This window comes from Lepisosteus platostomus, chromosome 15 (assembly GCF_059453375.1).
Source record: "Lepisosteus platostomus isolate fLepPlt1 chromosome 15, fLepPlt1.hap1, whole genome shotgun sequence".
NCBI classification, from domain to species: domain Eukaryota; kingdom Metazoa; phylum Chordata; class Actinopteri; order Semionotiformes; family Lepisosteidae; genus Lepisosteus; species Lepisosteus platostomus.
Window position 1 is genome coordinate 18,414,903 of NC_142625.1, and position 27,985 is coordinate 18,442,887.

Here is a 27,985-nt window from a genome sequence, read left to right on the forward strand (position 1 = left end):
CTAACAATGGAGCCTTTAAGCGATACATTTGTGGTTCATAGTCCTTAGAAAGGAAATGTAATGAAGGGGCTCATAAGTAAGCAATTTAGGACTTAGTCCCAGTTTGCCCTTTCAAGGTTGATTAGTTTTTCTTGTTACAGGGGTTAATTCATTCTATGTAAGTTAAAATAAGTAGCTGTCAGCAGACGCAAAGGAACAGTTTCACTTGTTAATGTGTCAGAACCGATGCATTTTTGTACATTTGTGAAAACCAGTAACACCAATATGCAAAGATAACACTTGACCTGGAATGTGTCTGAAGGCAAATTTTAATAGACTTCATTTTGTGAAAATGTTACAGCTCAACCTGAATTCTCCATACATTGTACGATTGGATATTTATTTCTATCAGGATCATCTCACGAGATCAACATCTGGTTTTCAGAAGCATCCCAAAAACAGAAGGGATTCAATCACTGTTTAGAATCACAGATCATAAATCGCGTTAGATAAAACGCTGTGTATACAATTTCATTACAGAAATAAGATTAGAGGCGATTATGTAATAATCTTATGTGAAGTTTAACTGTGTATCTTAAATGAGCTTAATCTCTGATCATATCATGAGAATCTGATTGCAGAGGGGCTATTTCTTGTACTGAAATTATGCTTCCTGTTTTCCAGCCTGAGGCAGTTCATCACTCCCTAAATCAAGAACAGTTTAAGGAAGAGATAAAAACCTGCAGTAAATCAGTCTTATATCTGTACCCACATGCCGATCACTTGAGAACAGTGTAACACGACTTCACAATGTGATCAGAGACAGAAGCTATGACATCATTCTCAGGTTAGATCATTCAGCCCTCGTACCACAGGAAGCTGCTGTGTGTGTCTCTCATTTGGGCTGTACGGATCGGGTACTGGTAGCGTGTCTGCGATTCATCTCTTGAGTCTCTTGCACACAGAACCCTCAACAAATCATCCACATTGCCATATTGTCAGATAGTTTTTTTTACCGAACAAGGTGATTTATCTGTGTTTTTCACGGATATAATAAACTTCAAAAGATTTGTCCAACCTATCCCTGGGGCGGAGCGGTGGCTCTGTGGCTAAGGATCTGCGCCTGTGGCTGGAAGGTTGCTGGTTCATATCCTGCAGCTGGCAGAGGAATCCTACTCCTCTGTGCCCTTAACCCTAACTGCTCCAGGGGTGCCGTATAAATGGCTGACCCTGTGTTCTGACCCCAAGCTTCTCACTCCCTGCCCATGTGTCTCATGGAGAGTAAGTTGGGGTATGCAAAAAGACAAATTCCTACTACAAGAAATTGTATATGGCCAATAAGGTGATCTTATCTTTATTCTTTGAATATGACAGACCAATAAAAGAATGCTAGTTTGTACTCTCCAGAGCTTCATCCTTATAAAGGCATGGGAGAAAACTGCCGAGTTGGTAACAAGAGCTGTAAAAGAATATATTTTCACACAAAAAACATCTTGTAAAGGCATCGGCGTGGACCACAGGACGTGCTCTAAGGAGATCACCACTTCGAAGCTCATGAGTGCTATTAGGGATGAGTTCATTTGCCCAACAGCGACCCCATGTGGCTGATTCAGGATCTACTGTCGCCTCAGTTTCACTCCTTGCACTTTTTTAATAAGGAGAAGAGCCTGGTAGAGCACGTTTTGCAGGATCTGTATAGATATTATATCTCTCCTGTTCTGCCGTGAGAGTAGTGGCTCAAGCTGATAAACGATTCACAATTCCAAACTGGGGAACATAAAAAAAGAAACTACTAATAACCCCCAGGTTCAAATTAAGCGTTTTGTGATTATTTCGAAACTGTGTGGTATAAAATCGAAAATCAATCGGAGATTCCTGATTTATATTTAAAGAGTGTGAAAATGTCACAGAGGCCCGTGCAGTTCCTACTAACAATCAGATCATGAGTTCATTAATTCTTGAAAATTTCGCTTGAACGTCCAGCTCCCTTAGGGATTTGAAGAGGTAGCAGCCAGAGTCAGAAGACAACACTCTCTTGATGAAATGGCCAGTATACTGTATATACAGTCCACCTGGTGCACACAGGCTTCATCACGGAGTCACCACCTGTCTAAAGTGCTGCTTCACTCCAGAGATTCCATCACTTCTACAACCAAGATGCGAGGGCCAGTCATGATGAGCCTACTGAGGGTCTTGTAGTCCAGGTTGAGGACACACACTCCATTGACCTGGAACACAAACTGCCCAGCCTGGGGATCAGATATAGAAACACAATACACTGGTTAAGGCACACAGGATCATATGAAAAAGTTATAAAACAGAGCCCATTCTGCCCTCCCTGCCTTTCTTACCCGGTCTTTGCTCAGTTTTATGATGAAGCACCTGCAGGATTATAATAGTGACAATTCAAACAGCCTTACACGTACTGTAGACTCTAGTAACCGAAGGTTGTGCAGAGAAGATTGCGAAGAGTATGAGCTGTATTGTTGCATTGTCTGCCTGGATTCAACTGTAAGTTCTCTACACCAGCAAGTGTAGAGAAAAATATCCCCAGATTATTGTGAGCAGGGCATTTTAAAACACAAGAGACTGGCTCCTAGCTGGTTATTGCAGTTACCAATTTAGCATTGTCTGCTTCCTCTTTGCCAAGGAATTAAAACATTTCAGCACCAGTGTTGATCAGGAACAAGTATGAGTTAGAGTGGATTCGTCTCTGCCTGTTTCACAGTCAGGTGTTTTTGGGACTTGCCCCCCAGATATTCCCCTGGCACCCCAGAATTCTGGATGGGGAAGGATTACCTTTATCCCTGCAGCAGCTGCAGGACTTCCAGGGTCCACAGCCTGGACGTGACAGGGACTCTCCCCTCGGACCACAAAGCCCCAGCCGACTGCGTCTCCTACAATCTTCAAAGACACGCACCTCTCTGAGCAAGAGTGCAATCTGTTTCTGGGCACCAAACTGGTGGACACTGAACTGAGCTGCTGAAGACACAGCTGACCTCCTGTACACTGAATAACTATTCGCCATGTCGAGATACAACCACACTGTTACACATCATTGCCAGAAATCAGAAGACAAGCAAGGTCCAGTGCTTGACCGAGTGGATTCTGCTGATTGAGGTGCTGCTGTAAGTGGTACTGATGGGCCAGCAAGCAGCACTCTGCCCCCTGGTCCTCAGGCAAATGCCAGACCAATGCCTGCATGTGGTGACAAAAGTCACTGGGTCAGAGGATTTGCCAATTAACTTTTTGAAGTTTGGGCTGCCTGTCACTTGTTGACAGCTACCGTGGAGCAACACTTTGTTAAACAAGGGGAAGACAAACTGGACAGATGGTGTTTGCTAACTGGCCTGGCAACTACACAGCTACAGCACAGATTTTCTGAAGCCAGACACTTAGTGCACAGCAGTTACAATGACTTAGTTGTGAAAGCAGAAACAAAAAGGAAGAGAGTGGCTCTCAGCTGGTCCCTGAATTATTAGAAATTGGTTGCAACCAAAATAGATGACAAAGGAGACTAAGGCAGGACAGACACCTGGTTCAGCGCTGCTCAAGTGAATTTGAGAGCTTTTCAATGTGGCTTCTTTAAGATGTGAGACCCAACGAAACTGAAGAAAACCAAAACTGCTATTTCGTTACCAGCAGTCTTTCCAGGGCTCGAATGATCCTATTTACATTCTGGGTGTTAATCCTAGGATGCCACACGTTTATTAGAATGAAATGTGTTCATGGCTCCTGCTGCATTAAAGAATGTTTTATCACCTTTCAAACTACCTTGTTGCTAAGCAACGGCAGGTGAAGATTGGTTTTGCAGAAAGTGTTCTGAATGGTGCTTTGACAGCTTCATGAACAATATATAAATCAGGCAAAACACGATTCGACAGGACCTTTTAAACGCAGAGCCCACTGAACACCTTGCCTGAATAATTACATCGTTCAAGATGACATGTAGATGGGTAAAAAGTACCTACTCAGCCCAATATATACAGGTAATGTTCTGTTCCCAGAAACAGTCATGTACACTGTACCCAACATCAGAATCCTAAAATGGCAGGCATACAGTGAAACTGTACATAATAAATGTCTTGTGGTATGCAGTAAGATGAAATGTGAAAGAACATTTAAGCACAGATAGGTCATCCACAGAAAAAACTAGGTCTTTTCTGCTGGAGAGGATGTTCCAATTAGAACAGTATATAACCATAATGTTAATAATAATAATAATAATAATAATAATCATCTCAGGTTAGCTGTTACCCGGTAATGAGGAGCACAGGGATTATACTTCCAGGTGTAGACATTTTCAGAAACCAAAAGTATATATACAGTACAGTACTTGGAAAGCATTTCAAATAGAAGGCATTACTGTCAATATCTCACACTACTCACTGTGATACTCTTCCTCATGTAAGGAGCTCCAGCGTCCATTAACTCCTCTATTGTTACCTTTTTCTTCAGCACTAGAAAGAGAAAGTTTTCTTACTACTGAGAGAATTTCCTAAGTAACCAATGCATATAAGAAATACTTATTTTAGTTATAAGTATATACTGTACTGCAGGTCTTGTATGGGATGAAAAGAAAAACATATTTCAGGTTTTTCTTCCGTCTGACAAGTCATCATCCTGATCATTGTTGTTTCCACATCTGTAGTATAAAGTTAATCTAAACCTGAGGTGTTCGTGATTGATCTAGGCTGTCAGAAACCAGTTCCGTGTCACAAGTCTGTATTTTATCCAATTCAATGAGTATCCACCTATTTTCGAACCACTTTACCCAGTGCAGGGTCGTGGAGGTGCCGGAGCCTGTCCCAGTAAGCAATAAGTACAAGACAGGATAGAACCTGGACCAGACACCAGTCTATTACAGAGCACCCACAGTCAGAAAGACAGACACGCACACACTCACACCAGGAGCCAATTAACCTACCAGCCTGTCTTTGGACTATGGCAGGAAACAAGAGCACCCAGAGGAAACCCCTCACAAACCTGGGGAGAACATGCAGACTCCACACAGATAGCACCCCAGGAATTAAACCCAGGGCCTCAGCACTGAGAGGCAGCAATGCTAAACACTGTGCCATCGTGCCTCCCAGGTTCATCCATTATGACACTAAAAGAATCTACAATGTCTTCTCAAGTAGCAGTGCTGTTTCACAAAGAAAACACCAAACAGCGGATGGTACGTTATCTGTAGAGAAGAGAAACAAGAATCTAGTAACCATCAAACTCGTAATAAGAGAGTAATCAGTGCTGACCTGATTTAGGATTGCACTTCACCGGAGCTGCGTTGTTGAAGCTGGGAGGGATGGAGAAGTAGCCACCTGCTCCTCCTGACAGTGAGGTCGTGCTGCTTCTGCGCACTGCTGACACCAGTTTGATCTCCTTATTGGGCTGAACTGTGTGGAGGAACAGAGACACACTCTTCAGCACCCATTTCCCTTGGGAGAGTGGAATAGTTACAAAGTTAGTGGCTTAGTTCCTATAAATGAAGGCAATACACACTCAAACTCACAATCCCCTCATGTTATTCTTTCACTTACAGATCCCATGTCTGTAATGCCCCAAGAACCTGTCATGTTCACACGAGGAATATAGTGTACAGCACACAGTCACTGCATGATGGCTTTTTTGGTCTATGACAGCTCCTAAGCACCACCTGCAATGGTACGATGAGGGTCGGTGCCCACTTGTGTTAAACGCAGAAAGAGATCCTCCACAGGCCTATGGTACAGTATACTGTCATGGCTTCTCTGTGCACAGCTTTCACAATGCAACTTTTTTAGCCCTTATAAGCCGTGCATGTTAAGGAGGTGGCCCATGATGCCCAGGTAGGTACAGTGCTTATAGAAGGCCTTCACCCCCTTTCCAAAGTAACACATTTTGTGGCCTAATAGCCTGTGAGTCTTCGGGCAGCCCGAATGAAGTGGGCGTGAGCAGGCGGACGCGCTGACCTGACAGGAAGCTGGTGTTGCCCTCCTCGGGGGCAGTCTTGCGGAGGGTGAAGGGGCTGTCCGAAGCCTCCTCCTGCCCCAGCGGCGCCCCCCGGCTCTCGCTCTCGCTCAGCAGCTCCGCCAGGCGGCGTCGGCGGCGGAAGTTGATGCAGAACTGGTACAGCAGGCCGCTGTCAAAGAAGTGGTGCCTGAGGGCCACTGTAGGGAAACAGGGGGCAGTGCAGAACTGACTCCCAGGCCTCAGGAAGAAAGGGACTTGGCGCAGGCCGGAACTGCACTGTTTCTTTCGGATCGTTCATTTTGGGATCGCTACACTGCCGATGGCTGATCAAGGGAGACAAGCTGAAGAGATGCCTCTTGTTTTTTGAGCCCGGTCCCAGACAAATCTCACAGGACACATGAATGAGAATGACTAAGACCTGACAGACTGCTTTAGGACGGATAACAAGTCTTTGCCTTTTGAAACGGGCCTCGTCTTCTGCCACCCTGCTGCTCTGACCCTGGGCTGCCAGCTTACCGTGCTGAACGATGCCGTGGTCCACCAGGGTGCGGCACAGATCCACACCCTCCCTCCTGTTGGGGATCTCTCCGCTGTGCAGCAGCCAGTCGATCATCTCAAAGCCAGGAAAGGCCCTCTGATACTTCACCCCTTTCTCCTCGTGCTCCTTCATGATGGAGTCCTTGCCTGCGACCAGGCTGGTGGGATTAGACACACCACAGGTAAAGCATCTCAGGGCACTTTGTGCTCCACAGAAGGCCGAACTTCCAATTTGCTGGAGGTTACAGTATTTCCAGACGTATGCGATGAAAGTCAAGCTCAAAAAACCATAGGCTTGAAAAGCAGAAAGTTCAAATATGTTTCACAGAAATATAATTTGGGAGGAATGGGCTCTGTTTTGGAACAACACACACTTTGTAAGCTGCCCTTGGAAGTCTTAAATATTTACTCATGAGCCCTGGAAATTCTGAGGCACTTCAGCTGTTCAGAATCTCCTCTCCACCTGTTCAGCTCCATTAATCGTAAGCACAAGAGTGCGAATTCCTGAGGTGAACACACAAGGTGTTTTTCAACACCTCCCTGGCCTCTTAAAGTATGTCTCTTAAAGCAGGAGAAAATGAAATCTATATTTTTAACAAAAAAAAATCAGTTGTCTATGATTAGGTCTGAGCTAGAGTTTATTGGAAGTTTGAATTTTTTTTCCACTGAAGCAAAAGGTTTCAAAATCAATTTCACTGATCTGGGGACAAATATATAGCAGCTTATTTCTCAGTGAATCCTCTAACATAGGCCTCTCCCCACACACACACACACAACTTGAAGGAATCAAGAACCCAACACATTCACAGGTTCATGAGGAATAATGACACCCAATCAGAAAACATGTTATGAATATTTATTGATTAAATTAGGCATAAAGAGTCTTGGCTTAACCCACATGACAGGAAAGTTAAGACCGCCATGCGGACTGATATTAGCCAAGGGGCAGCTGCGAAAGCAGAGTAGATGAACATGAGGAAGAGAGGGGCAGACTGTGATTTTTATAGCATTTTCAGAGGTAATATCATAGATGGAGGCACCACAAAAGGAGGCTATTTTGGGCTATTTTGATGGATAGTTCCTCCCAATTTTGTGTTACCATGAAAACATGCAACTTCACATAAGGTGCCTAGTATGGAACTGGGCCCAGGACCCCAGAGCAGTGAATCAGCAACATCAACCACCATGTCACTAGGCTAACCATTGATATCCCACATCCCGTATTAAAAATCCCAATTTATTCAAGTCGGCTGCTTGGCTTTCCCGCCCAATACAATACACAGCTCTTGTTTCACTGGGTAGCGTCTGTGTCTCTTGTTCATCCCAGCCAGGAAACCATCCCCAGGTCACACTGAACAACGGTGGGTAGCTGTGAGCGGACATGGAGATCATAGGCAGCTGTGCAGAAATTCCAAACAAGTGTAAATGGACTTTTACCGCTCGTAAAGGCTCTGTCCTCTCATGAACACCTTCACCTCCGTGTTGAAAGGAAAGGTCCCGTCATCTTTGCGAAAGCGGTACAACAGCTTAGCATCCTTGTATTCAGAATGCCTGTCACACACTGTGTGGAGAAGAGGACAAAAACACGGTCAGAGGACAGACAGGGCCCTGCGATCATAGAAATCCACTATGTGGGGGAGAGCAGCAATTAGTGCACCAGCCAGAGAAAAAGATCAGTCAAGGGAGCTTTTTTAGTGCCTCCTTATAACTAAATACACACTGAGAATGAACGAAACACTGTGAAGAAGTGGCTTTTAGTGATGCCAGTTCTTATAAAAAAATCAAATTGCAGATTCCCTAAATCAACCAGAAAGAGATACGGAGCAGCGCATTCTTTTAAACTGTGGCAGCAGTTTCACTCCTGAGTGGGAGAAAAAAAAGCAAGTGTCTGAGGCCTGAACAGGCTGAATTAATTGCTTATTTTCCAGGTGTGGCTGAGCTGCAGATACTGGCCAAGCACGGTATCTTATTTATACTGCGCTGGGCCAAACAGCTCTTAGGGGGAGAATGTGCCTTGTGCAATGTGTGTTGTGCCAACACGAAGCGAGACTCAATAATAGAAAACAGAGAATGAAGCTTCGAATGTGCAAGAAAAAAAAAGAATTTGTCACTAAACATGAGCTACTGTAGTTTTTAGTTAAGAAATGTCTTAATTAGATAAACAGATTTATTATGCATTAGCATCAAAATACAGTATATGCATAGCATATACAATAATTATTAAATGTGATATATTTTCATTTTCATAAGTCAGGACATCATTATACTATGACCGCATAAATATCATACAAGATGTATGAATATAATCCTTATATATACAAATTAGATTTTGGAAGGGGAGCTGAAAGTGTGGTAGTATGAGACAAGTAGATTGGATTCGTTTTATTGTGCTCTCATGCCCTGATTGTCTTTCTACGTGTTGTCCATGACCTTGTGCTGCATGAGTGTTTAATCACTAGATTCGTCCAGCAATGATACCAGTACATCTCATCCAGAGCCTCCCCTCTCGTTCAGCCTCTCCTGAGGAAAAGCACTTGAAATACAACATTCCGTCGCTGTTTAGCTGGGGTCCAGTGTGAAAAATAACGTTAAAGATAAGATGTAATAGCTGCAGCTACTATATTATAAATTGCATTTGATGTCTTTTATCTATCTTCTATCTCCTTATTAGTAGTAGCAGTTAGTAGTAGCAGTAGTAGCACAGTAGTATAATTATTGTTACTACCACTACTAGCTCAGAATGCACCTTTTCCAAGTTTTACAAATAAGTGTCAATGCAAAGGAAGCAAAAGACTAAAATACAGTACAGAATATATGTTTTACATTAAAGAGACGGACATTGATCAACCTGCTATTCATCATAAAGCAGGGCACAGCTGCTGTTTTGTCTACATGGTCAACCTAGCTTTTTAAATAATTAATTAATATTATAATGTAATAATATAATATATATAATAGTATTTTGGGGTTATTTCATATCTTATGTTTCCTGTCTGTAATAATTCTCATGACTACTTTGTCCTGCTCAGACAGTTAGATTCCCATAGCCCCGAGATTTTGACATCCAGATGTTCAGTCCAGCCAGCACTTCATCTTTCACTCTAATATCTCGATAGCCTTACACAGCATTTAAAATTGTAACGGAACAGTTCTTTCCGGACCCTATGCGGACGACACAATCCGGGGAAAAGTGAGAAAAAACTGGGGAGAAAAGTCATGCAGGAGACGGGAATGAGGACAGGGGGGCGTGTCCATGGTGCGCTGGTGCACGGGGGAGGTGTGGCCGAGGCAAACAATCCAAAGGTAATCCAGACGGGGAATCCCAAAAACGGGCAAAGTCCAAAGCCAGGCGTTCCATCAGGAACAGGCGGGTTAAAACCAGGAACCGGGTCAGATCCAGCAGGGGGAACAGGAACAGAGACTTAAAAACATGACGGAACCAGACGCATCAGGACCCGGGCTCGCATGATATGGGAATCAGATGCAGAGCCCCGAACTGACCGAGTGTCTGGCTTTTAAGGGGGACAGGAAGGAAGCTGGAACAAGGGGCGGGTGCACAAAATTAGGTCCGAAGTGAAAAGAGCCGGAGCGCCCTTAAGGAGGAGGGACTCCAATCGTGACAAAAATGTCCCAACACTCCCTGCTGACTCTGGGAATTACTCAGGGGGCACCACTGAAACTCTTGGAAAACAAGTCAAGTAGGAATTGGGAAACCCTGAGGAGGAATAAGAGCCAAGACACACGCGTTTCACGCAGAGAACAAAGCGCAAGGATGTGAAGACACTTGCTCAAGACTGACACACAGCAGGTCAGCTGGCAAGCCTGGGCCGCAGCTGAGAAGCTGAGGAACCACTGCGCCTTTCTTCCCGAGTATAACCCCTGTGCCTTAAAGGTGTCTGAGGGGAGGCTCACCTCACACACCTTTGAGCAACCCCAACATAGTGAACGAGGGTGCAACGCAGAAAGAACGCACCAATCTCGTGTGTCTGGAAAACTCCAGTCCGAGCTCTGATCGGGCCTTGAAACAAAGACAGGCAGAAAAAGAAAGCTGGTAAGAAAACACAGTTAGAAACTAGAGGAGGCTGTTTGGCCCAGTCGCTCATTTGATTGGTAGCGGCTCATTGATCCGAAGATCTCATTTGGCTGCTGCTTGGAAATGTAATACCAAACCCTTACACTTATATAGCTCTTTACTGGACTCTCCACTCAAAGTGCTTTAGAAGTAAAGGGAACTCTCCTCCACCACGACCAATGTGCAGCCCCCACCTGGATGATGCTACGACAGCCATAGTGCACCAGTACGCTCCCCACACACCGCCTATCACTGGGAGGGAGCGCAGAATCATGAAGCCAGTTCACAGATGGGGAGGCCATGATTGGTCAAGGCCAGGAGGAGACTTGGCCAGGATACCAGGGAAACACCCCTACCCTTTTTGAGAATAACCCTGGGATTTTTAATGACCACAGAGAGTTAGGACCTCGGTTTTATGTCTCTCCCTAAGAATGGCGCCTTTTTACAGTACAGTGTCCCCGTCACTATACTGGGGCATTAGGACCCACACAGACTGCAGGGTGAGCACCCCCTACAGGCCTCCCTTACACCTCTTCCAGCAGCAGCCTTAGCTTTCCTATGAGGTCTCCCAACCAGGTACTGGCCAGGCTCACACCTACTGAGCTTCAGTGGGTAGCCAGTTGTGAGTTGCAGGGTGGTATAGGTGCTGGTTGAAATTTGCTTCAACAACGTGGCCGGGCAGTGTGCTTCACACACCCATCTTCGGGGTCTCGTGGGTGTCGGTTACGGACCCTTTGAAACGATGAAAGATTGACAAACGAGCCAAAACAAGTGAAACAAGAAAGCAATAAAGGACACGTCTGTAAGGCAACTGTCTGTGGTGAAAGAAGAATACAGTACTTTACGTCCTGTGATGTGGAAGCTTCACTGTGCAGTAAAAAGGCTGGACAGGCGCATGTTATTGCACTGAAAGCACTGTACCGTGGTGCACAATGTCATGGGCCATTAGATGCTGCATGAGGCGGACAGCTGTCTCCCGGTCAGGAGCTTCCTTGTGAGCTATGAGCCAGTCGATGGCTTCCTTGGCAACAAAGCAGTTGGGGTAGGTGCGCAGGTAGCACCGCCTGTCTTTGATAAGCTTGCCATCATGCAGCCGGAGCCTGGGACAGAGCAGAAGGAGAAAAGAAGAATAGTTGTGAAACAGGGGGGAATGTGGGATAATGTCTGACTGATGCTGCCAACACAGAATTCCTTCATTCCTTCAAACACCTTTACCACCTACGTACTGGATACACTATGAACATTGTTTCCCTCTCCTTCAGGTCCTTATTTTCTCACTAGACAAACATATATATATATATGAGAATTGTAAAAGATATAAGTGTGTGTAATGTTTAACACAGAGAAGAGCCACCCAATGGGATATTTAAAAATCAAATGTCATTTTTAATTAAAGCCATTTATGCAACTGTCTATTTTGTCTACCAAACCATAAAACATATGCAATATTTTATCAGTTTAACAAATTTTAAACACATTTTTTTAATTAAAATGGGACACTGCTAGTTCAGGCGACATCACCGGCATAGAGCCACATGTTTCACAAATAGCATGCGTTGTTGTGCAGTAAAAGCAGTTTAGAAGCCTTGGGCACAGTTGGTTAGACTGTTAAAAGGCATACAGGAGAGCAACGAGTGAATAAGTGAACAAGTGAACTGCAGAAGTATTCACAGAGCACATTTTCTGGACGTATACTTTCGGCGAAACAGTGAATAGTCAGAACATAATATTTAATGCTTATTTCTGCTCTTAATTAAGCATGTCCCGGTCACAATATCGATGCTGTTGGACGTGTCTTAGCGCAATACTGAAAATGCGCAAGAGCTGTAGTTTGCGACTAGTAGGGTCGCTGAGGGTAAAAATCTTTGATCTTTTACGGGAGATGTGCGCTTCAAAAGCAAGGTGGTGTTCTTACAGTAGGTACAGCTGCTCCCTTATGTTCGTATTACATGGGAAAAACCTTAATGATCACAACTTTCGCAAAGTTTGTTAGGAACAGACGGTGCCTTTAGGCAACAAGATATAGTACGAGCACACTACATTGTTGACAAAGAGTTCATTCCTAGGCTGTATCTACATAAGGTTTATTTAAAAAAAACAGGGGTATCCCAACATGTATTCGCTACAATAATCAGAGAGCATAGCTCACAAAATCGGCAAAAACTTACATTCCTCATCAGGTAAAGTCTATAGCAATACTAGCTGACTGGTTTCCGTGTCTAAAACAATGGTTTTCTGTTAAATAATAAAGCGGCAATACTATGCAAGGGGAAAGATCATTTATTTTTACCTGAGCTGCTCTCCGGCTATCATCACCTCGGCTTTATATTGCCTTTCTGCAGCTTTTTTCTTCACATAATTCCCGACGTTCTCCATTTGCCCTCGTTAACTCTTGAAGGACAACCCCTTTAAAAGCCGGACTGAAGGGCAGCTTTATTTAGTAAACACTACAGCACGCTCCCTGGTCCTCCAGCTCAGTCACCTGTTCTGGCGTCTTCAGAATATAAAAAAAAAAAACCCACAGTGTATATCAATCAGGGTGTAGCTTATGGTTTTAGTACGTTCATGTATAATACTTCACTCCTGAAAACCTGTCTCCCTCCCCGTATCCGACAGCGGCACCAAGCCTCTCTTTCCGGCTCTCAATCGCGCTGGCTCCGGACCCGGTTGCCGAATCTCACCGAACTCGCTGCTGTGGTTCTTTTGGTCAGTGTGCGCTACTGTTGCAACGCAATTCACGACCCGTGCTCTGCTCGGAACTGGTGGTTTTCATACCGAGCGCCTTGAAAGGGGTTATTACAGATGATGCGCCCGATGCGCGGAGTACTGCGTGCTGTCCTGTCTTGGACCACCTTTAATCGTCCCTATCCGAGCCTCTCAAATCGCACCGCGAATTAAGGTGGTTGAACCACGACGCACGCTGTCAAAATGTTAAAAATTTTACAGCGTTAACATGTAAGTACCTTGTGCTCAAAAGCAAATAACGATGATTTTATTTTGCCTGTGCTCTACAGCCCCTGTTTTTACTGCACACGATCGCCACGGACAACAACTCTAACGGTTTTAAAACTCTAATGCTTTGAACTATTTTAATTTAAATATTTAGCCGCGAACCCGGATAATTTAATCTAAATGTTACCTCACCGTCAATATATTTGCAGAGGCATTAAATAATTGACATTTATAAAAGAGTGTTTTTTTTTATTTCAGGAGATAAGGGTGAACACTTCTGCATCTCTGGATATTAATTGGAATCACCGTTAATTCTGTGAATTATTTTTTTGCTTTTGATTTTTTTTTATTTTAGGAAACGTTGTTCCGTAATGTTCATTACATTATTGTTTTACTGCCCAAGTAGCATAATGGACGTTGGTTGAAAAACAAATGTTTACGGGTGATTTTTGAGGACAGGGAAAGGTGTAATCAAGCGGACATGAAACTGCTACTACTGTATCTCTCTGGTTTTAATTAGTTTCTTGCTAAATTATACTTAGTCTAATAATAAACATTTTACTATACATACTATAAACGTTCCCTCCGTTTTGTAGCAATATGAGAAGAGCCAGCTTGTCAAGTGGATGGCAGCCCAATATTTAGAAGAACAGAGGAAACATCAATGTTGTGGAAGGGCTGCTTATTAAAAGTAACTTGAAATGAATATATTCGTTACCAGTCCATTATTAAAAATACTTCTCGACAAAAACGTATAAATGTTTATGAACCGATGATATTAAAACAGATGCTCCCACTTCATAAAGAAGCTGCAATTTAAAGACTGAAACATTAAGAGTATCTGTTCACATAGTTTAACAAGTAACTCAGAACAATAGAATATATGAACACTAAAAATGTAAAACCTTAAAGTTATTATAATATTCTTCATTTCAGCTCACAGTTACCTGCAGATGAATGAATTCTATACTATCTACCCCTACAACAGCATGTACAGTAAGCTACACCATTAAAAAAAGTGAAACCACACCATTAAATCCACTGCAGGCCTTTATTTTAATATATATACAGTATATCAGGAAGTAATAAATAACACTTATATGTACCAGTCCAACCAGTAACAAGGAATATTCTCTCATTCTAGTGAAACTGGTCTGTATTGAACTGAACCTCTGTCACCCCATCCACTACAGTTATGAGCGTCCCATTTGGGAAGTATCAGTCTAGTCCTCTTAATCCACCTCTTCAATGGTGGGCCCCTGGGAGGCATTCCCTGAGCCTGTCCGTGCTTGGCTACCACAGCCTCCTGCTGGCATGCCTCCTGGCATCCCTCCCTGGTACAGCTTGGTGATGATGGGGTTGCACACTTTCTCCAGCTCTTTCAGCTGGTGCTCATACTCCTCCTTCTCTGCCAGCTGGTTGTTCTCCAGCCAGGCAATGGTTTGGTTGCATTTCTCAACAACCTTCTTCTTGTCCTCCTCGCTGATCTTGCCTTTCATGTTTTCATCCTCCACACTGCTCTTCATGTTGAAGGCGTAGGACTCCAGGGCATTCTTGGCAGCGATCTTCTCCCTCTGGGCATCGTCGTCTGCTTTGTACCTCTCGGCGTCCTGCACCATCTTCTCAATTTCCTCTTTGCTCAGCCGGCCCTTGTCATTGGTGATGGTGATCTTGTTCTCTTTGCCAGTGCTTTTGTCCACTGCAGACACGTTCAGAATGCCATTGGCGTCAACGTCAAAGGTCACCTCGATCTGTGGCACCCCTCGTGGGGCAGGGGGGATACCCGTCAGCTCAAACTTGCCCAGAAGGTTGTTGTCCTTGGTCATGGCTCTTTCCCCTTCGTACACCTGGATCAGGACACCAGGCTGGTTGTCTGCATAAGTAGTGAATGTCTGGGTTTGCTTGGTGGGAATGGTAGTGTTGCGCTTAATGAGGGCTGTCATGACTCCTCCTGCAGTCTCGATGCCCAACAACAGTGGAGCCACGTCCAGCAGCAGTAAGTCTTGCACATTCTCAGAGGTGTCGCCCATGAGGATGGCTGCCTGCACAGCCGCACCATAGGCCACAGCCTCATCGGGGTTGATGCTCTTGTTCAGCTCCCTGCCATTGAAGAAGTCCTGCAGCAGTTTCTGGATCCTGGGGATGCGAGTGGAGCCTCCAACAAGGACGATGTCATGGATTTGAGACTTGTCCATCTTGGCATCTCTGAGTGCCTTCTCAACCGGCTCCAGGGTCCCTCTGAAAAGGTCGGAGTTCATCTCCTCAAAACGAGCCCTGGTAATAGAGGTGTAGAAGTCGATGCCTTCATACAGAGAGTCGATTTCGATGCTGGCCTGAGAGCTGGAGGACAGGGTTCTCTTGGCTCTCTCACATGTGGTGCGCAGTCTCCTCAGTGCTCTTTTGCTCTGGCTGATGTCCTTCTTGTATTTCCTCTTGAACTCTTCCACAAAGTGGTTGACCATGCAGTTGTCAAAGTCCTCCCCACCCAGGTGTGTGTCCCCTGCCGTGGCCTTGACCTCAAAGATCCCATCCTCGATGGTAAGGATGGACACGTCAAAGGTGCCGCCACCCAGGTCAAAGATCAAGACGTTGCCCTCTCGTCTCTTGCCCTTATCCAGCCCATAAGCGATGGCAGCTGCTGTGGGCTCATTGATGATTCTCAGCACATTCAGTCCAGCAATAACGCCGGCGTCTTTGGTCGCCTGGCGCTGAGAGTCATTGAAGTAGGCAGGAACGGTGATGACGGCATTGGAGACTTTCTGTCCCAGGTACGCCTCGGCAATCTCCTTCATCTTAGTCAGGACCATAGAGGAGATCTCTTCTGGGTAAAACGTCTTAATCTCTCCTTTGTACTCCACCTGCACCTTGGGCTTGCCTCCATCACTGATCACCTTGAAGGGCCAGTGCTTCATATCCGACTGCACAACAGGGTCTTCATACTTCCTGCCAATCAGCCGCTTCGCATCAAAGATGGTGTTATTGGGGTTCATGGCCACCTGGTTCTTGGCTGCATCTCCGATGAGCCTCTCCGTGTCAGTGAAGGCCACATAGCTCGGGGTGGTCCTGTTGCCCTGGTCGTTGGCGATGATCTCCACCTTGCCATGCTGGAACACCCCCACACAGGAGTAGGTGGTGCCCAGGTCGATCCCAATAGACACTCCCTTGGGTGCAGACATTTTTCCGTGTGTCTACAGAACAAATAAACCACACATTTTCTCTGATACACATTTAACTGCTCAGTTATGAATACATCAGATACTGTAGTTCAAATAATTTCTGCTGGAATGTTTGATTTTTAAACTCTCCACATGAAAATTAAAGTATAAAAGTCCCATTCAGACTATGAGGTGCAGGTTTTTCTCATAAAGTGGAGCAGCAAGGACAGCAGTTCCCCAAGACATCATTTTACCCCATTATTACATGGTTTTTTCACCTTTCCAGTACACTTTGTAAAGTATACAAGAAGTGCAACACATTAATTCTAAAAATCAGCACTTTTTTCTTTCCTTACACATCATGTATCTTTTCAGCTTTAGCAATTTAGATTTTTGCACATTTGTAAAGTTCAGTCACATTATCTAATAATTGAACCAAAATAATATTAGATTAATCTTTGTTTTAAATGTTGAAACATTTGTTTCCTAACTGATCAAATAACTTTCTAGACGTGTTACATGACTTTTCAACAGCTATGTAAACTATGTGCTGTTTATGTGTCAACTTACATTTTAACAAAAAGAATGTATCAAGTTATTTTGCAAAAGCAGGACACAGTCTGTAGTGTTACAATATTTTAAGTTTGTACACATTAACGAAACACAAATGTTGAAAAACGATGCAGCAAACATCAGCTTAAAATGTTACACGCTAACACGCATTGCGGTTTACCTATAACGAGATTAGGGAGATGCTCCGATGATTGTCGGAAAAACCCGATTCTCGCTCGGCGTTCCGTCCGTGTGATCGTTCACTGTTCTTAGCGCTGCCCGGTGCGGCTCAGCCACCCTTTTTATTCACTTGCCGCTTGCGTTTCAGAACTCTCTAGTGAAGTCACAGCCAATCAGAGGGCGGCTTTACGTTTACATTAACTGCAGTTGCTAAGGCCCCCCTTCCAACCTCAAACCAGGGGGAGGCAGAACCTTCTAGACGGAGCTGGGAGTTGCTAGTTGGGAGTCAGGGCGGTTTATCGACTTACCGACTCTCGTACCCAAGATTGCCTCACTGGGGTCGAGGTGTGCAAAGAGCACACAATGTTGTCGATGCACTTGACTGGCGCCAGATCCGCTGTAGTACTATCACTGTAATATCAACAGTTGTTTTTGTCCAAGAGGTGACTTGTTGTATAGGAGGTTAATAAAAGTATTATAAAGCGGGAGGCAAAAAACAGCAACTGCAGAAATATGAATTAGGGTAGCACGGGGCTTGAATAAGTGGATTTAGTAGCAAATGAAATGCAAACAATAAATATTTAGATACATAGATGAAACTCACAACTGGGCAAATACCTGGATGTTTGATGTTGACAAGTGCAGAGTATTATATATAATTTATAAGCCAGTAGCAAAAACATAAATTATGCAGCATATGCAAAAACGACAAAACACCTGGTTTGAAGAGGCTGCTGATGAAAAACATTATTTACGCTGACACATCCCTTACAGCTTCTTGACAATGGGAAGAAGCAATAAAAATGCAAATACATTTTTCGTATTTAATGTTTAAAGCGCGGAATTTAAATGGAGACGTCAAAATTGTGCAATGCACTACCAAGACCTTATTTAGAATATTGTGAATAGTTTGATTGACACAAAACGCTACAAAACGCTTTGCAATCGCGGAATTAGTCCATCTAAGAGCGGAAAGGGACATTCTGGGATTTAGGATTATACTGTACAACACTGAAAGGCTAAATGCGCTGATTTTGTTTTTTTGTCAGAAAAAAACTACCCTGAGGGCCTGATCCAAGTATTCAAAATCCTTCAAGGCTGAGTGCCTTTCTGTCGTTACTTATCCCTAGAAATTCATTTTCTTAACAATTTATTCCGTTTGTATATCAGCATTTTAAATTTTAATAACCTGCAAAAACTCTTTTGTCCAAAAAATCCTTTCTTGCGTATTAAGAAAATCTATGGATTGTAGATATTTTAAATATTCAACGAATTATTAATGGTATGACTTATTTATGTATTTATTCATTATATTCCAAAACCAAGGAATAAATGATCGTACTGAGTAGGCTTTTTATCCCCACATCTCGGAACCTGGTAATGTGTTCTTCTACTTATGGGTGAATCGGGGGTATATTTTATTGTGACACTTACTTCCGGTTCTGCACTTCCAACATGGCAAGCAGGAGAAGCTCGGAGAAAAGCCGTACCGGGACAGATAAATATTCAGTATTACTGCCCACTTACAATGAAAGGGAGAACTTACCATTAATTGTGTGGCTTTTAGTGAAATACTTCGGAGAAAGGCAAGTACTTATAACTTAGATGCCTTCTATGTGTTTGTTGAAGATTAACTACCACTTACTGATGAGCTGTCATTATCTCTGTCAGTGTAAATAAGCAGAAATACTGTGCTAACGTGACAATCGATACTTTTTATGTACCTTGTACTTTCTACTAAAAAATATGCGAGACACTGAAAAAGAAAGGTGTATCGTTGCCCATTCAGAACGTGTCTTGAGTTCGCAGTAGGTTTTCCAGTGTGCCTATATAAATTATTCATTGACTGGTGTTATTAATTTGAATGCAGCAGATCATTTATATTAAATTAGGTTTTTGTTCTCGTAGCATTGTCAATGGCCGTTTATGTGTCTCCTGTAGGAGCATTTTCTTAATTTTCCGAGCAAATCTTTTGGAGAAAATATGTTTTACTGCCATTAAATATGCGTTCTCTGCAAAAGCCCCCCCACTCTGGAGCGAGAGAGTTAAAACGGTGGACGTCTCTTGCCTAACTTGCGAATTTACATCACAGACCTCTTCAATTACTTGGCTGGGGTAGACGTCCTCCACCTCAAGAATAGGTCCCAATTTAAGTTCTAAACCAAAGCTGCCAACAGCATGCAGAAGACAAATAAATGTGTTCCTTTCGTGGGTTATGTAATGCTTGGAATAGTGCAGCACTGACGAAGTTTAAAAAGCCTGAAACATTTTGCGTAATGTCTGTTAAGGATTATATTATTTTTTATTACAGTGAGTGCAACTATGAGATCATTATAATTGATGATGGAAGTCCTGATGGGACACTGGAGATGGCAGAACAGTTGCAGAAGATATATGGTTCAGATAAAATAGTAAGTGGAGCTATGGTAGACATGGGTCTAACAGATTGTGTACACGGTATACATGTTGGTGCTGGTCGCTTTAATTAACAGGCCTATTGTGTGTGAACTCACGTGTAATTTTATTTTAGTGCTAATGATTATTTTCATCCTCCTTTCTCTGTTTACACCATTCTCTGTCTTCTAATAGTGGTCATGATCCTGGACATTTACATATGTTTTTCAGCATAGATGGTGAATGTTAAACAATGTGTTCAATGTACACAGACAAAAAAGCACAATTGTATGTGTGGTTGATTAAGATCACACTTTAGATTAATACAGGAAAATAGATTATTCCAAAGGGTTCACAATTTTGTTCTCAACAGTAAGCAGCAGATACATGGAATATGGGTCTAGAATAGGTTTGGGAATTTGTCTTCACAGTTATTTCACAATTTTTGACCTCTGTGAAGTTTTTGTCTTTGGTTAATGTTGTAATGGAATATAAAGTCACCTTACAATCATCCGTCATAAAATATGGAGCATAACAGCGAGCACAGAGTAATTAGAACATGGAGCACAGAGATAGAGAAGTGGTTCTCTTGTCATTTTAGGAGATAAGTGTGTCAGCTGCTACTGTAGGAAGAACTTAATTCAGATGGACTTCCTAGGAGGAGTTTAAAATCTCCTTTCACTATTATTAGTTGAAATTGTGCAAGCAGGTGAAAAATACTGTCTGAATTTGAAAAAGTCATCATCAAATCAGATGGCTGTTTGGCAAGTGCAACTCAAGCTCTTAGATCATGGGTTCAAGCCTGTTTCATGTCACTGCTGAGAGTAGAGTTTGATTATTCTGCCAGGGCACTCAGTGATACAGTGGAGCCTGCGGCCTCCTGGGCACTTGCAGGATTGTGGTGGTGTTACTACAGGGGTTGTGTCTCTTCTCCTGCTGGCGCTGAACCTCCAGTACTGGAGTGCACTGACTGTGTCGCGTTCAAAGAAGAGTGGTTCGAAGTTGGGCAGGTCGGAGGAGTCAGTATGCCCTTCCTCATTCTCCCCTATGTGCGGCTGCAGGGTTTGTGGCTACAAGCCAAGAAAAACCCATCACTGATTATACCACAAAATTGTGTGGGTATGACAAAAACAACTGGCAATTATAAATGTATAACTAAGTGTGCTTATGAGAAGAATAGCTTTCTTCTCTGGCAAGTGAATCAGTCTTGTCATATTACACAAGCTTGTAATTAATCAATGAAATGCTCATGGAGTTTCTCCAGTCTTGCAATCTCTGAATTTCTTTTTGTTTTGTCTTGACAGCTTCTTCGACCTAGAGCGAAGAAACTGGGATTAGGTAAGGCATTCTCATGCTGGTGGCTAGTGATAGTAGTTTATAGACTTCTGTGAAGAGACTCTTCTCCTAAGGATCAATGTATTACATTCATTCCAAACATTTGTGATGCAGAAAATGTGTTGTCAGTAATGAAGATTTAAAAGGATAATGTTCACTTTGCATTCATTGATTGTAACATGGTATTTGACTTTTTGTGCAGGGACAGCTTACATTCATGGAATTCAGCACGCTACTGGGAATTACATCATAATTATGGATGCTGATCTCTCCCACCATGTAAGTTGTTGTCTGTAAGAGAAGCTTTTAAGCTCAGTTAGTTTTCAGTTTAAAAGAATGTAGATCCTTTTACCTGATGATTTCATATTTTTTTGCATAGAATTTTAAAAGAAACCATCGATTCTAATACTGATATAGTAGTTGAAGTGGACAATTCCATGAAAGTAACCCATTCACATCTAAAGTTGTTTCTTCTCTGTTAGGTCATATAATTGTAATTAAGAAGTTCAGTCAGTTTAATGATAACAGAATAGCTTAAAAGCGTATGTTGTGGGCTGAAGTTGAACTGAAAACCAAAATCACTGCATATACTGTAACAACAACATTTTGTAAATTAATTTTTATTTTTGTTTCTTCCTTCACTCAGCCAAAATTCATTCCAGAATTTATACGGTAAGTTATGACTTGTTTGTCGTTCATACAACTGTTTTCTGTTATCATAATATATGACGAAGAACTTTAGAAATTTACAAAATCATCTTTTAGTGCTGTGTAATTACTAACAAGCGACTGACCTGTTTGAGTATGATAATAGAATGTCCCCTTAATCACTAAAAATGCTCCTCTCCACATGTCAAAGGTCAAAACGTCCTGCACCATTCTGGGATTGGAGTAACACAGTGATTATCTACTTTTTCAGATTTCCCTTGTTCTTCTGAGCATGCTCAGAAGTAGTTGTGTAGACTTACAGTTCAGGTCACCTGCAGCTAAATAACCGAATGAAAACGGGATCAGCCCTATGGGTCTTGCTCAGCACCTCTGCCAGTTTAAGCCACACTGTTTTCAGTCTAATGGCAGACCTCTGCTCGGTTGTCTGACTTGTTTATTATTGGGTGTCCTTGAATTGTAAGAAGTGGTTAGAAAATGGTTGAATGAAGAGGAAGGCTGTTTTAACACCTCTATCTATTGCTGTTTTAGAAAGCAGAAAGAGGGAAATTACGATCTTGTTTCTGGGACTCGCTACAAAGGAGATGGAGGGGTATACGGTTGGGATCTCCGAAGAAAACTCATCAGGTAGCTGAAAATGTCTGAAAAATCTGGATAAATTTATTAGTGGTTTTGTGAGGAAGCAAATCTGGCATGAGATGCCAGTGGTAACCAGGTGGTATTTTCATCCAGAAAAGATGAGTTGGCACGTTGTATGATCTACATAAGTGTGAATGTTACATTTGCAGACAAAGTATGTGCTTTAGTCTTTAATCTACTTGATGTTGTGTGTAAGTGTTGTAAGTGGACAAACATCATTGCAAAGTGGTATGATATGAATATTGGTATAAAAAATGATGGTATGGCATAAAAACTTCAATGTAAATTATCTTTATGCTGCGGCTCTCCACAAACTGAGGGGTTTAAAACGCGTATTGCAGAAGAAGAAAATGCTTGTTTCACTTACACACCAGAAGAGTTTGCACAAGTCACCCTTAATAAAGGACTGATCAGTCATGTACCACAAAGTAACATAATGTTTGTGACGTGAAATTACCTGGTCTGGTTCTGTGAGGGGGCTGGCAAGATCAGTGCATCATTCTCAAGCCCTGTAAGTTTACTTACTGATTTGACTAGCTTCAGTCTGGTGTGTGTTTTTGGTCATTAACCCTTGAAAAGCCTTCACCACTAAGCCACAAAGAGCATTACTAATTCTTGGTTTCGGCTTTGGTTTCCGAGGAAAAAAAGAAAAGCTTGATTCTTTTATCATGCTATGGGATATTCTGCTAAAATATTACCCCTTTTTTTATATGTTTACACAGATTTTTTAACGTGTTAAACAAGGAATACGTTTTTGTGACATCCAAGCAAAAGAATGAACAGTATCAAAACAACAATTACTGAAACAAGTCGTATTAGGAATTAAAAATAATTTAAAGGGCATTTTAGAATTTCAGCTACTCCTTATGGCAGCTTAAGTTCTGGCCTCCTCTTCCTTTTGCAGTCGTGGAGCAAACTTTGTGACGCAGGTCCTGTTGAGGCCTGGGGCATCAGATTTAACGGGCAGCTTCAGGTGAGTGTGGCATTTGTGGGTCTGCTGTGGCCGTGTTAGCAGGATAAAGGACAGTATTTGAGTTCAAAGTGAAAGTGGAATTGAATCACTGAATAAAGCTAGTGTACTATATGTATGTTACTGTGGTAGCAACACAATTGTTAATAATAATGTTATTGTATAGACTGTGTCAATGACTTGAAACACCCAGTTGTGTGGTGGTTAGTACTGCTGTTTCACTAGTTTCATTCTAGCCCAGGACATCTGTGTGGGGCTGCTTGTTTACTGACCTCTCACCGAACAGATTTGATTGTGTTTCTAAATTGTCCCTTTTTCCATGGCTCTGCAGTAGACTGGCAACCTCTTTGAGGTTGTTTCAGTTCCACTCTGTGCTCTAAGCTTCATGGTAGGTCCGAGCGTTTCTTGAGTCTTGGAAACCACTTTCATGCTAGTGTCAAAAGGCCTGAAAGGTTTTGACAAATCAGTCCAGAAGGTTCCAATTTTAAGTGCCTCAACCAGAAAAGTCATTAGCTCCAAGCTCAGGCTGAGCTCCATGATCCAGATGTCACTGCAAGTTCTGGTTCTGTCACATCACTAACAAGTGCACTGCTGGCACAGTTCCATCTGGGAAAAGGGATGGGAATAGTCATCAGGATACATTAAGCTCAAAGTGGCTTTCTTTTGATGTTAGCCCTTCTACTGTTCTTGAATGAAGTGAAGTTCCTTCTCCAACCTCCCTTAAAATCTAAGGGGCGGAACGGTGGCTCTGTGGCTAAGGATCTGCGCCTGTGGCTGGAAGGTTGCCGGTTCAAATCCCACGGCCGGCAGAGGAATCCTACTTCGTTGGGCCCCTGAGCAAGGCCCTTAACCCCAGATGCTCCAGGGGCACTGTACAATGGCTGACCCTGTGCTCTGACCCCATGCTTCTCTCCCTGTCTGTGTGTCTCATGGAGAGCAAGCTGGGGTATGTGAAAAGACAAATTCCTAATGCAAGAAATTGTATATGGCTAATAAAGTGATCTTATCTTATTTAAATCTTTGGGTCTTCAGTTATCTTCCTTCCTGTTAATGCACGACCACATTCCTGTTTATTTTGTTGTTGGTGCTGTTAAACGTTTTAAAATGGCTTTGCCTGTCCATGCCAGGTTGTATAAGAAGGAGGTCCTAGAGAGGCTGGTGGAGAAGTGTGTCTCGAAGGGCTATGTATTTCAAATGGAGATGATTGTCAGAGCCCGACAACTGGGATACACTATTGGAGAGGTAGGGCATTCTTCGCTGGCCTGCAGACACTCTTTTTCATTCGTCGTTATCCTGGCCAGATTGAGCAGTGGTGCTGCTCCTGGCAAGGGATTTCTTTGAATTTCAAGTTTCATTGAATTAAGAAGTTAAACCGATAGCAGTTTGTGATTTAAATAATAAGGAAATAATGTGATTTTTTTCTTTTAAAAAATAAAATAAGAGCCATTTTCCCTAAAAGCAACTAAACTCTTCTGGCAGGGTGATGTATCTTTGTACTTTACGTTGTCCCTTCTTCTCAGTTATGTTATTAAAATTTTGGTTCTGTAAACGTGATGAAGATATGCCCCCTTATTTTTACACTGATTGTACTGTAACACTTTGATTTTCTGTTACATTCGATTTGACATACGACATGTCTTTTTTTTTTAATAGGTTCCAATTTCATTTGTGGATCGTGTTTACGGTGAATCCAAACTCGGAGGAAACGAAATTGTCTCCTTTCTAAAAGGGCTGTTAACACTGTTTGCCACCACTTAAGGTTCAGTTCCATTTCTATTGTAACCTCTTAAGAATGTTAAAGAAATCTTTAAAGTTCTGTGTTGACGAAGACTATTGTTCTCATGTACAGTATATTGTTCTGGTCTGCAATCCCATTATGTGGAGGAGTTACAAATTAATTTGTTCAGCATTAGCTGAAGAACTGTACTGAACCAAATGGGATCTGCACAGGAGCTGAAATGCAGTTGGTTTTAGTTACATGTTCCCCTGTTGAAATGCATAAAGCTTAACCTTTCCAAAATAGATGGCTAAGCTCCTGATTTCCTATCACTAATATTTGTTTGCAATACATTAATGTAGGGATTTAACTTCTTTGAATTTCACAAATGAGTGTATGGGCAGTTACAAATTGTTATGCTGAGTTATGTAGATGAAGTGATTCCGCATTATGATGCAACAAACTATTGCCTAATGCATAAGATGAACCATAAGATAAAACCTAATTTCATAGTACGACAAAGGTATTTTTGAAACCTGTTTGTTATTAATTCTAATTGTTGGGTACTGATTATTGTGCAATAAATACATAATCACATGCTGAAAACAATACAGAAGATATCCGTTTTCCTCTTTCGGCAGAACAATTAGAAATTAGTAGCCAACGGTTTATCAGTAAGAATTTAAATGTTTATATGTAACAGAATAATTAACTGGTCATTTGCAGGTGCCCTTCTCTTGTCTATTTCACTTTCTTGTTTTGTCTCCCTTTCTTACATCCAATTGCAGCATAATGGAAAACTCTTGATTATCATTGTCCTTGCTTTCACTCCATTCCTTTAAAAAACATTCCAGTGATGATGCAGGTAATGCAGAGAAAGAAAAAGGTCATAATTGACAGCTTAACTAGTTAGGTTTGCATTAATAAAAAAGCAGTTGTGAATTTGCCTGCATTTTGCCAGGCCGTTTTATTTTCAGATGTGTTCTGTAAATTTATTTATAATACTGTGACATGAGGATCTTTAGATAGCTTTCTATCAGACTGATGTGAATGAGAGAGGTCTCTTGTGTAGGGCATGTTCCAGAAACTGCAGTTTCTTTGACTATTGATACCACCTTGCATAGGAAAAGCAAGATACGAAATGGGAGATAGCATACAGTATCTGCTGGGTTTTGTTCCCACTAATCAATGTAATCGGATTATTTTCATAAATAAGCATATTTGTAGATATTTTTACTTGATATCATAGAAAATTGTATCGAGTCATAATATAGTACCTACAGAAGTTTCTGACACTGGAGAGAAATAGTAAATTAATGCAGTTAATTAGGTGGAGTGCCAGAGGACACTGTGGCCCAGCAGGGGTGATCCTGTTTGACACCCCTGGTCTGAAAGGTAATTGATTACAGCTTTGAACGGATAATGACTGGAAAGACGTATACCTTAAGTGCAGGGCTTTGCCAATTGCCGTTGCGTCACAGGTCAGGTTCATGGAGAGCCCACACATGTTGTAGGAGCAGTCTTTACTATCCCCCGTAGAACAGCTGCATCTTTACTTGGTTAACAAGCAAAGCAAATTCCTTCCGGTGCTGTTAGTCAATGCTCAGAAAAAGCTTGTTATGCTGGTGCACACCTGGTTAACATTTCAAAGACCAGCTGTTTTCTTTTTATTCTGCGGAATATGGCCACTGTAGTACACTTTGAAAACCCTAGAAAGCAAATGGAAGTGAATGTTCCTCCCTCCCACAAATCAAGTGTATTTTTTCCTCAAGCTTGTAAAAACAATAAATATTTTTCATATGATACAATCTGTTAATTGCTTAGTTTTTTTTTTATTTTGTCTAATCTGTTAGTAACAAGAACATGATGCCAACACCTCAGACCTGAACATTTGTTGTGGACTTTGTATTCTAAAATAAATTATTTGTAAATTTACCCAAATGTATGCAAGTTTCTCTACATATACTCATATCAGCCAATATGTCGTGTTGTGGTAGCTAATCTGTAGAATGTACCAATCCCTTCAATTTGTCAATTTGTCATTTAATTTAATGCACTACAAAAAAAACAGAATTATGGGGAATAACTGTTAATGTAAAACAAAGTGTAAATGTGAGATCACCACAGAAATATGATTCCGCATGAAGAAAAGTGTAGAACAGTGGAATATGCCAGGACTTTTTCCACACACTTTTTTTTTACTATTTCTTTTTTAAAATCTTACTACACTTCCAAATTATAGATTGGCTTGATCTGTAATCTTCTGAGATACCGTCTTGGATGGAAATGTATTCAGTAACCTCTAACTTATTATATATTCCTTCAGACATCTCCCAGTGAAGTTGATGTACTGTAGTTACTTAGATCACTAGCCAGGTAGATACAGTTGAATGTTTATTGGTCTTCATCACATTACAGATTACTGTGATTGCAATTCTATGATGCTGTTATTTCCCATGGTGTCGGAATACTTTGTTAAATGGCCAGTGAATACATCACAAAAGATACTATGACAATATAAAAAAGAGATGGCACTGTGGTATTATTAGTAATAACACTGAAAAATAATAATTACACGTCTGTCTTCTGATAATATTTACCTCTCATACATGCTGTGGCATTGCCATTATATTGGTTGCTTATTTAAATATTTTTTCTAAGATATAAATGAAGCTTTTAAAAAAAAAAGTGTCATAAATTGTTAATGTGTAAAACACAAACATAGCCTGTCCTCTGCTGGTGGAGAGTTGAACTGCAGCTCTGGATGTCTCCTTTCCTCTAGGACAGACCTCTCTCCCCTTTGCTCCCTTTTCGTGTCTGAAGCTCATGTATTCAGCAGGAAAAGCACACTTGTCCTCCTTTGCCATACTGTGCCCAGACCCCTT

The 27,985-nt window shown here is 42.1% G+C and overlaps 3 protein-coding genes across 4 annotated transcripts; 1 reads left to right on the forward strand and 2 right to left on the reverse strand.

Moving 5' to 3' along the window:
• Positions 1 to 290: 290 nt before the first annotated feature.
• LOC148648126 (DEP domain-containing mTOR-interacting protein-like) lies at positions 291 to 13,285 on the reverse strand. 2 transcript variants are annotated; one of them, XM_088607787.1, is made up of 9 exons: positions 12,831 to 13,285; positions 11,462 to 11,640; positions 7,906 to 8,029; positions 6,448 to 6,626; positions 5,931 to 6,128; positions 5,235 to 5,375; positions 4,369 to 4,439; positions 2,779 to 2,883; positions 291 to 2,228 (listed from the first exon to the last, which is right to left on the reverse strand). In XM_088607787.1, exons 1-9 carry the CDS (start codon positions 12,914 to 12,916, stop codon positions 2,103 to 2,105), a joined length of 1,209 nt encoding a protein of 402 aa, XP_088463913.1. In that variant the 5' UTR covers positions 12,917 to 13,285; the 3' UTR covers positions 291 to 2,102. The 2 variants fall into 2 exon arrangements, with proteins under 2 accessions (XP_088463913.1, XP_088463914.1); XM_088607788.1 differs by having other exon boundaries at positions 2,090 to 2,228; positions 2,779 to 2,876.
• Positions 13,286 to 14,532: 1,247 nt separating this feature from the next.
• LOC148648127 (heat shock 70 kDa protein-like) lies at positions 14,533 to 17,483 on the reverse strand. The gene is made up of 2 exons (XM_088607786.1): positions 17,381 to 17,483; positions 14,533 to 16,680 (listed from the first exon to the last, which is right to left on the reverse strand). Exon 2 carries the CDS (start codon positions 16,666 to 16,668, stop codon positions 14,725 to 14,727), a length of 1,944 nt encoding a protein of 647 aa, XP_088463912.1. The 5' UTR covers positions 16,669 to 16,680; positions 17,381 to 17,483; the 3' UTR covers positions 14,533 to 14,724.
• A 1,310-nt stretch (positions 17,484 to 18,793) lies between these two features.
• dpm1 (dolichyl-phosphate mannosyltransferase subunit 1, catalytic) lies at positions 18,794 to 27,035 on the forward strand. Its single transcript, XM_088608116.1, has 9 exons — positions 18,794 to 18,969; positions 19,695 to 19,790; positions 21,078 to 21,111; positions 21,311 to 21,387; positions 21,755 to 21,780; positions 22,306 to 22,401; positions 23,318 to 23,386; positions 24,511 to 24,625; positions 25,037 to 27,035. Exons 1-9 carry the CDS (start codon positions 18,835 to 18,837, stop codon positions 25,139 to 25,141), a joined length of 753 nt encoding a protein of 250 aa, XP_088464242.1. The 5' UTR covers positions 18,794 to 18,834; the 3' UTR covers positions 25,142 to 27,035.
• Positions 27,036 to 27,985: the final 950 nt, after the last annotated feature.

Excerpts from the sequence above, each read along its gene's own strand:
- LOC148648126 (XM_088607787.1), bottom strand. The coding sequence starts at position 12,916 with ATGGAGAACGTCGGGAATTATGTGAAGAAAAAAGCTGCAGAAAGGCAA. Across the intron at positions 6,129-6,447 it reads CCACGGCATCGTTCAGCACG|TGGCCCTCAGGCACCACTTC; the intron begins GTAAGCTGGCAG and ends GTTTCCCTACAG. Across the intron at positions 4,440-5,234 it reads GAAGTGCAATCCTAAATCAG|TGCTGAAGAAAAAGGTAACA; the intron begins GTCAGCACTGAT and ends TTCTCTTTCTAG.
- LOC148648127 (XM_088607786.1), bottom strand. The coding sequence starts at position 16,668 with ATGTCTGCACCCAAGGGAGTGTCTATTGGGATCGACCTGGGCACCACC.
- dpm1 (XM_088608116.1), top strand. The coding sequence starts at position 18,835 with ATGGCAAGCAGGAGAAGCTCGGAGAAAAGCCGTACCGGGACAGATAAA. Across the intron at positions 21,388-21,754 it reads ATGCTGATCTCTCCCACCAT|CCAAAATTCATTCCAGAATT; the intron begins GTAAGTTGTTGT and ends TCCTTCACTCAG. Across the intron at positions 21,781-22,305 it reads TTCATTCCAGAATTTATACG|AAAGCAGAAAGAGGGAAATT; the intron begins GTAAGTTATGAC and ends TTGCTGTTTTAG.